The sequence below is a fragment of the Hydra vulgaris genome, chromosome 15, assembly GCF_038396675.1.
Source record: "Hydra vulgaris chromosome 15, alternate assembly HydraT2T_AEP".
Taxonomy (NCBI): Eukaryota; Metazoa; Cnidaria; class Hydrozoa; order Anthoathecata; family Hydridae; genus Hydra; species Hydra vulgaris.
The window spans coordinates 44,001,510-44,011,826 of NC_088934.1; the positions used below are offsets into that span (position 1 = coordinate 44,001,510).

At 27.6% G+C, this 10,317-nt stretch overlaps 1 protein-coding gene across 2 annotated transcripts; it reads left to right on the plus strand.

Annotated features, from left to right (window-relative positions):
- LOC100215733 (putative ascorbate peroxidase) lies at window positions 1–9,469 on the plus strand. Of its 2 annotated transcripts, none has more exons than XM_065818983.1 (2): window positions 1–111; window positions 8,043–9,469. In XM_065818983.1, exon 2 carries the CDS (start codon window positions 8,045–8,047, stop codon window positions 9,149–9,151), a length of 1,107 nt encoding a protein of 368 aa, XP_065675055.1. In that variant the 5' UTR covers window positions 1–111; window positions 8,043–8,044; the 3' UTR covers window positions 9,152–9,469. The 2 variants fall into 2 exon arrangements, with proteins under 2 accessions (XP_065675055.1, XP_065675056.1); XM_065818984.1 differs by lacking the exon at window positions 1–111 and adding an exon at window positions 1,339–1,436.
- Window positions 9,470–10,317: the final 848 nt, after the last annotated feature.

A 10,317-nucleotide genomic window follows, 5' to 3' on the forward strand; every position in this document is an offset into this window, starting at 1 on the left:
ACTATTTTATCCGTCCATATACCACAATGCATTTTAAAACATTCTTATAGTGGGAACGACGAATTAAAATTATTCAGTTACTATTTTCCATCATCATTGCTGAATCTTTTGGTAAGATAGTTTAAATAAGTGATTTATATAAAAATTAAAAGATATAATGTATTTTATATAAATATTTCTATTAATTCAATATACAAAAGAGTAGAGTCAGTTCATCAAGTACGTAACGGAGAATGAAAGGGTCCAGAGAAACGTGATGTCACGCGCTGCAAATTAATAAAATGTATATATATGTATATATACTATGTATTTTATATATATATATATATATATTTATATATATATATATATATATATATATATATATATATATATATATAATAAATAGCCAAAGGTTAAATTAATTATTACTTTATTATTATTTAATGTTATTATTATTTTCATCATTCTAGAAGCAATTATGTTAAAGATAAACTTACCATATATATATATATATATATATATATATATATATATATATATATATATATATATATATATATATATATATATATATATATATATATATATATATATCTATAAAGAAGCAATGATGTTAATGATCAATATATAAAAGTATACTTTTGAAAATGTAAATCTAAAATACTCGTTTTTCCATTATTTCAAGTAATTTTAACGCGTTATTTTTTAGCGGTATTAGGCAACAACAACAACAACAAAAAAACTTTGGCTTTATCAGTCTACTTCTTATAAAAAGTCTATTTCTTATAAAAATATTTTTTGTAACATTTTTTGTAACAAATATTCCTACGTGGTGCTCCTTGATAAGACCGATAGGTCTTCTTGGAGCTTCTAAGTAAACAAAAAATTAATATTTGTTTTGGAGAGATAGATAAGAGATTATACTATAACTTTTATATAGTTTGTGTAAAATCTTGTTTTTTTTAAAGTTAGCTCAAACATTAATTATCGAGAAATTCAAATAAATGAGAAAAACATTTGTAATTTTCAAGATTTTTGTGACAACAGTCATTTTACACATTTTTACAAATTCAGTTTACCGTATCAAAATTTTTAATTTGTGTTATTAGCCATTTGAAAATATTAATCTTCAACAATTGAAAAACAACAAACCATTTATTTGAAAGTAAAACTAAATTATAATCAAGGAAACCATGATAATAGCATCTATTAATGATAAACATTCTTTCATTATCCCCACTATTCAAAATGCAATGGTAAATAAATTCTCAAATTTATTTATTTTAAATTACTTTAATTTCAATCAATTTTTGAGAATTTATTTTAGAAAACTTGAGAATTTTTTTTTTTACTTTAATTTAGACACGGATCAAAGATCTTGCGTGTGTTAATGTTTATAATAAGAGAGAGTGCTTTGCAAATATTGCAGTGATTACTGGAAATAAAACTAAAAGGTGTGCTTCACTACATAATAAAATATTCATAATACAAACTTTGAATACTACAGTACTGAAAGTTAAAATATGTTGATTAATATAAATTTAGTTTACAAATAGAAATATTATAAAACTCAATAACTTGTATTACCGTAACATCGAACGGGGAGAGGGAAGAAAAAACAAACTTTGAGTTATTACCACTTGACCACCACTACCACCACTTATTTATTTTAAATTTACTCTAACTAAATTAACACAAAATAAAAACGCTTCGGAAAAAAATATTTCTAAAATTATTACACCCGAAGGACACCATCCCCTTGCAGTAACCGAAAGCGAAGTTTTTTACTTTATGCGCAAAATAAAAAACTTATGCGACAATATCTAAAATAAACCAATCGGTGTTGTAAAATACAAGATGCAAATACAGCTTCTTTTCCACCCACTTTTAAATTTAATTATTGAGTTATTATATGAAATGGCATATTATCCCATTTTTCTCTCTACATAACTGTTTTCAGAAAATTTTACTGAGAAAAAAAAATATTTATGTAAATTCGTAAAAGTTCGTAAAAAAACAATACGCAAAAAACACAAAAAACTTGATATAAAAAGCTACAAAACTCGTCATTTAACAATCTTACGATAAAAAACATTCGCAAGCTTTAAACAAAAAAACAAAAACCACAACTTCAAAAAACAAGTGAATTTGCTAAAAACCAAACCTCGCGGAGCGGATATAAATAAACGGAGTCTCTATTCGCACGTAAAAAAACTAGCGAACAGACTATATTTAAAGATAATCTATTTGCACGTTTTATTAAAAAAAATGGTGAGTCTATTCCCACCCATGTGCGACTCACCATTGACTATTTCTTTTTATTGTCTATTCGCACTTAGAAAAAAACATATAGCATTAAATAGTACTTATAACATTAAAATCACTCAAAATCAGAACGAACGCCACACTATATTTGTACGTGTAAGTTTCATGTGGGCCACTTGTGGAAGTTACGTGCAAACCATAAGCTTACCACTCTCCTTTATGTGATGACAAATTTTAACAAAAAGTTATGTTAGATAATAACACTAATTAAATTAATATTCATTAAAAAATCCACTTAAATAAAAATTAATAAAAACTATTAAAGTTGTAAACCGCGTGATGTCATGGAATAAACCGCGGATGTCATGGAATATTTATGCAAATCACAAATTACTGTTTTCATAGTTGAAAAATTTGATTACAATTCAAAATGCAGCGAATTCGTGTGCTTTTTATGTAAGGTCAGGTGATATATCATAAACTCGATAAGAATTTCACACGTTTGTTCCACTTATAAACATTATGGTCACACGTGAAATCATAATTACTATTTTTATAATTAAAAATATGATTTAAATTTCCAATGCAGCAAGTTCGTGTGCTTTTTATTTTTTTTGTTTGCTTTTTAGGTCAGATTATTTACATAAACTAAATTAGAATTTCACACGTTCATTTCACTTATATATGTATATTTATGTTGATGATTTATGTATATATATATATGTATATATATATATATATATACATATATATATATATATATATATATATATATATATATATATGTATATATATATATATATATATATATATATATATATATATATATATATATATATATATATATATATATATATATATATATATTATCAACTTGTTTATGATTTAATTTTTTTTTACTTATACACCATGTGATCACATGTGGGCCACATATACTTTTCATGTCGGGTTGTTCTACGCGAAATCGCTTTCTTACAAAATTTTCATGCTGTTTAACAAAATCAGAACATTCTGCAATAAATTCACTTTGTGAATCATTGGAGAATCATACTTGCATTCTTTTGTACTTTTTTGTTACTCAAAAAGTTTTCATTATTTGAGTCATTAATGCCTAGTGAAGATCCCTGGAAAGCAAGAAAACAATTGTTTTTATACTTTTATCCTTAAATAAGCATTATTTCAATAGTTATTCTCAAAATTTGGTATTATTTGTCTGATTCCACTTTATTGATCATTTAATAAAACTACCAATAACGCGGACGTTTTTACAGCGTCCTACGTCACAAGTCCGTAGGATGTTCTCAAGACGTCCAGCAGAGAATCTGTGTCCGCTGGGGTCTTGCATTGACAAAGTTTCTAACCCACTTCATGCTAGATAAATATCTCTATTTCTTCATCCTTTTCATGATCTGCAATCCTGTTACATAACTTTCGCCAAGTACCACTGGCTGGTCAGCCTTCAACTGTAGTTGATTCAAATTTGGAAGCAGTACTTAGAACAAACGCTGTTTTAAAATAAAAAGAAAAGCAATATAAAGAAACATTTTGCTCTAGACAAGTTGGGAACGCTGCTCTGCATCAATGTTTCAAAACTTTTATATATCTTCCAGAAAATTTTGATTATTACAATCTTTCGGCAACTTGAAAGGTAAGTTAAAATGACCGCTGGTAAAAAAACTATTTATTTCTGATTCAGAAGGAAATTCTGCTATGATGAATCTAATATCAAGTCTTGTACTTAATTGGTGAAGTGAAACACTACTTAATTTAAAATTTTCTTTAACAAAAAGATTCGGTTATGAATTATTAACTATGAATTATTAAGTTCATCATATTTTTCAGTTATTTTTTAGCTACTAGGGGAGAGTGGAGTAATGGCGAACCATCATATTTGTCAGTTGTTTTTTAGCTACTAGGGGAGAATGGGGTAATGGCAAACCATCATATTTGTTAGTTGCTTTCTAGCTACAAGGCAAAAGTGGGGTAATGGATAATTTCAAACATGGTCAAAACAGCATAATAGAATGATATATTGGGAAAATTCTTTTTACCTGCTGAGAGGGAATCCCATGTTCAGTTCCAGACGTGCAATAGTGTAACGAAGCTGCATTTGTGGTTTACAATAATTTGATCTTTACTTTTCTCTTTAATTTCACTACTTTAATTTATTTAAAGTAGTGAAATTAAAACAGTTCTTTAATTTCTCTACTTTAACTTCATGCAACTTTTTTCTTGAGTAACATTCTAATTGTAGCTACAATGGAAACCACACCTTTTGTTTTTGTTGTTTCTATGTTATGTTATGTTGTCGTTACTATGGATATAGTAGAACCACACCTTTTGTTTTTGTCGTTTCATGGTATAATTTTTTCACTTGATTATTAAAATTAGCATTTTATTCGTTATTACACGTAGGTAGGGTTCCAAACACCAATCGTTTTATTTTTGCCCTAATTTTTTGTTATGTAATAAGATTTTTAAAAATTGGTTTTGATGGTTTGTGGCTTAGTGACTAATTGATTAACTAAGTTTGTGACTAATTGATCACTTATTACTATCTTTATTTTTTTTCAATTTTATTTATATAGAAATCCCTAGAAATCCTTACAGTCTTATCATAGAGCACCACAAATGAGCATTTAATTCGATTACACTTCTTGAGTAATGTCAAGACGCAAGATCAGACTAAAAGACGAGCATATCATCGTGATTTTGGAATAAATAGATAAGTCGCTTTTTTAAACATTATTTCACATAAACTTTGGAATTTATGTTTTTGTTCGTAAAAAATGGTTGAGTTTTGAGACTACACGAACAGTCTTGCTTCGTTCTTTTTTGGTTACATAAAATTGCCGATCTGGGAGCTTCAAGCAGGCAAAGTCTACAGCAGATTTGATCTTCAAAATTATCTTGTTGCAATTATTGACCGTGTTTTTAACCTTCGCTAAATCGCTGTTGTTATTCCTGAATGTCTTCTTCGTATTGTAGCAATATCTTCTTTTGAATTCTTGGATTATCGATTTGCAAGCACCATTTCTTTTTCCAATTGATTCTATAGTAACGGACCTTAGATTGATTTAAACCTGAAATTTTGGATGATATTAGTTGAACACGATGAAATTCAGCACCCTTTGATTGTTAACTACTTAAAAACTACTTAATAACTAAAAAGTATTATCATAAATAAAATAATTAAATATTATTGCATTTATGCAACAAAATTGCAAAAAGCTTTGGAGTTTTATATAAAGCAAGAAGTGTTTTAAACAAACATTCATTAACTCAACTATATTACTCTTTTATACACTGTCATATTAATTATGCTAATACTGCATGGGGTAGTACCCATAAAAGTAAATTAAAGCCACTTTATTGTCAGCAAAAGCATATTGCACGTCTTATAAATTTCAAAAATCGTTTTACTCACTCAAGGCCACTTTTATTTAACATGAATGTTTTTAATATATATCAAGTAAATGTTTATAATGTTCTTTGTTTTATGTTTAAATGTAAAACCAACTCATCTCCAGCTTCCTTTTTTGATTTATATTCTTTAAAAGAAAAAAATAAATATTCTTTAAGAAATGATAATTTTATTACACAACCAAAATTTCAAACAAACTTTGGTAAATTTTGCATTTCTTTTCGTGGAGCTTTTTTATGGAACCAAATAATTTAAAAAAATTTTGATTTTTCTCATGAATGGAATTATTATATGTTCAAAAGAAAACTAAAAAAAGTAATTTTCTCCATTGAAAATATTTTTATATACTTTTAATTGTACCCAGTTTTGTCATCACTCATTTATATTTTACTTTTATACAATATTGATTTAAAGTTTTTGTGAGAAATTATATTTAAACACCATTATTTGAATTTTGTTAAAAGTTGCACTGACATTATTTGTACAGTAGTCATTTATTATTTACTTGTTTACTTTAATTTTTATTTTAATTCGTAATATTTGTAAATAATTTGTATCACGAACGGAAAAGTTTAAAATTTGTATTTATTTATTTTATTTATATTTACTAAGTTCAAAGTTCTTCAACAGCGGTTCTCGGTGACAAGACCTGTATGGTCTTTGAGTTTCCGCGTTCTTTATCTTTATTCTTTATTTTTATTTATTTATTTTTAACGATTTCTTTGCATGTAATTTTTCTTATTGATATGTTTGTAAATATTGTGTTAAATATTGTAATAAAGAACAAACAAAAACAAAAAAAACAAAAAAAACTAAAAAGTACTTAGATATTAGGAATGTAAACCCAATCATAAAAAAAAACTGCAAGGAGATCTATTGATGGAGAAACTAAAGTTTTCTTCGTCGTTCAATAAAGCTATAAAAACTATTAAACCGAGAAAAATTATGCATAACTGAAGACGATGAAACCTATTGCAAAAAGGGCTCTTCACAATTACCAGGCCAGCAATGCTTTTTCTCAGTTTTATATATTCAAGAATATATAAAACTGAAAAATTTGCTCTCAAATTTCTATATGGCTAGCAATCTTGTTCTGCGGTTTAAAAAGTACACCATACATTACTCCTGTGGTTTGAATAGTGCACCAGACATTGCTGATAAAACTTTAAACGCGGATTTGTACGTAAAAAAATTCATAAAGAAACGCCTTTTGTCATATATTAAAAAGCATGATATGCCCACAATATTTAGTCTGATTTGGCTAAAATCTACTACTCCAAGAATTCTCTAGAATAATATAAAGAATATGACGTCACTTTGTGCCTAAAGAAGCTACCATGTCGGCATTTAGTCTGAAAAAGACGTTTTTGAACGTTTAAATTACGTCTTTTTAAGACTAAATGCTAACTGAGAAATCCTTTAAATTGTCCTGAGCAGCGAGATGTTTAACATTGTTTATCAATTATAAAAAGAACTTGGCTGAAAAGCAAGAAATAAGTTTCAGATAAGAAAAAAAAAAAACTCAAAGCAAGATACAGCAGATAATTTCAAGTACTCGGTTAATACAAAAAGTTAAATGTAAGCGTCCAATAAAAAAATGTAAAAAATTATTGAATAGATAAGTAATTTATATAATTTCGTTTTGTCAAAAAATTACAAAAATCTGTTAAGTGGTTTTTAACAATTAAAGAAATTTCATAGTGTTCAAGCGATATTTGAAAGCAAACTATAGTTTCAAGGAAAATGTTTACGAAAAAATGTTTGAAAATATTTATTCGTAAATGTTAATATAAATTAAATTTAGCGATAAAAGAGTTAATCGTTGATGAAAAGTAATACATTATTAAAAATATTTAGGAGAAGGTTTACTAATTGATGTATATTAAAAGAAATACATTATGTAAATTTCGAGGGGAAGGTTTATTCATTGCTATATATTAAAATAATTAATCAGTCAACGATTGAATTTTGCGGAAATTATGTGCTCCACATATCAGGGGCGGATATAGACCATCTAGTTAAGAAAGGAGGGAGGGTTTATTTAAAGGTTTTTTTATTTCAGTGAATCCATACCATCCAGAAAGAAAGGAGGGGGAGGGAAATTTTTGATTCGGCCATTATTTAAACTCAAACCCTTGAAAATTCCGTTCCGCATCTCCGTATTTTACTAATGTCCTCTTTTATTTACTAATGTAGGAATACCAATGCAAACTCTTCAATTCAAATTTCAACGCAAAATTATAAGAATATAAAATTTTAAGATTATGCGTTGAACTTTAAATAGACACTTATGCTTTTCAACTAATGTTTATACTTTTTATAAATTTTTTGTGAATTTCATTTTTTTTAAATTAGTTTTTCTTTCATTTAGCCATGCATGCTTTGTATAGACTTTGGTGTATTTCGTTAGCGTTAAAATGTTTTGTGTCAATTCAAATTATTCCTACGTTTACAAATTATGAAAAAGCAAAAACTGAGTTGTTTAAACTAATTGAATCAGTTAAAAATGGCCGAGATTTACCTATGATTGCTGGTTGTGTTCGTCTTGCATTCCATGATTGTATTGGGAAAGAATATTGTAATGGATGCATTGATCATACACACGCAGGCAATGCTGGGTTAAAAGTAACAACAGATCGTATTAATGCATTGTACGAAGCATTGTTTAAAGGTAGTATTTCTAGAGCAGACTTTTATGCCTTGGCCGCTGTCGTTGCTTTAACTAGGTCCACCGCAGATGCTCCAGTAAAATACAAAGGACTAGATTTTTTTAAAGTTGGTAGAAAAGATTGCGACTCTTCTCCAAACGAATTTCAAAGCGTAACGCCCCCAAGTGGCACTGACGGGACAAATAAAACATTTAAATTTTTTCAAGATAATTTTAACTTTACCGTAAGAAATACAGTAGTAATATTAGGAGCACACACACTAGGAAGATGCAGTTTAGAAAATACTGGTTTTGTTGGAACTTGGGTTGACGATGAATTTTCAACCGTTGTTAAAGATCCATCCACATTAGCTCCTACAAGCGTTCTTGACAATGCTTATTATAGAGAAATTATTGATAATTTATCATGGAAACAGGTAACTATTGATGGTATAAAAAAGCAATGGCAGAAGGAAAACACATTAATACCTAACGATAAATTGCCCGAGGCTAACAGAAGTACATTGCTTTTAAATTCAGATATTACTAATTCTTGGGTCATTGAGCCAACCGATGAAAGTGGAACTGTTGCTTGTGCACCAACTTCAACAAATAATACGTGTCAGCACTCGGTTGCTCATAACTACACTGTTGAATTTGCACGTAATAACTCATTGTGGGTGATTGAGTTCACAAATGTATTTGGTCGCATGATTGAAATGAATCAAAACGTTTTAAAGGATCGGCCTACATTAAGCAGTCAATGGCGAGTGATACCTTTTTACGCAATATATTTTTTAATGTTTGCTTTTTATACTTTGGTTATTCTTTAAAAATCGTTTTTAAATATTTAAATACTTTTCTTGCACATTTTGGCATTCTACGTTGTTTAAACTTCTGAATAAAATGTTTGTGTTTTTTATCTATCTTTGTAACAACAGAATAATATCTATTGTGTGACTCATATAAACCTTCTTAAAACATGTTTTACTATATAGCATCTATTTTTTAGCCTTCTTATCTGTTGTACGGTCAATCCATTTAATTATTGTACGACCAATATGTTTAATGTCTTGATGTCACGGTTAACTAACTTTGGTTAGTGATTACTTGATTGGGTTATGAATGGGTTATTTTAAATAATAGTACAATTGTTATTTGTTTTAAATTTCTTTTACGCAGCAAACCTTGGCTCTGTAGTTAACTTTCCCTGCACTCTAAAAATAATGTGCATAAATTATTAGATATGCATATAAAAGGACATGAATATTTTCCTTCCGGCGCGGCATTGAGTTAAAATGCTAAAAGAAATCGCAGCGATTTTTATTCAACTTCTCATAAACTATAATGGAGATATACTTAGAATTTTAAGAAATATGAATTTTATTTTTAAACAACATCTGCACCAAGCTTTCATGATTTATTTGCACTTTTTTTACTTCAATTTGCACTATAATATATTCGTAACACGGAATCCAATACTCTCTCGTGCCTTACTGCCTTACTGATTAAAACTTTTATTGCTAATTACCTGAAGAAGAAGTAAACAAATAAAAAAAATCATCGTCACCAAATTGTTTCTATCTTTATCAGAAGAAGTAAACAAATAAAAAAAATCATCGTCACCAAATTGTTTCTATCTTTTAAATGACAGTGCTGCGTCAAATATATTCGAGCTTATAGATTATCTTCAATATCAAAACAGTTAAAGAGTAAAATCTATTGCTAATGTAAAACGTTTCTAATGTTGTAAAACGTTTCCAATGTTGTAAAACGTTTCTAATGTTGCAAAACGTTTCTAATGTTGCTAGTAATGAGAATTTTGACATAATCATTTTATTATTATTAGAAAAAAAGAAAAGTTCACTGAACTTCTTGCAGATAAATTATGAATAATATTTTCATCTCTTTTTTTCACAACCGTATTACAAAATTTATCATATTTATACTTAAAACTTATAAAATAATTTTAATCGACGGTAATTATATACTAAAAAAA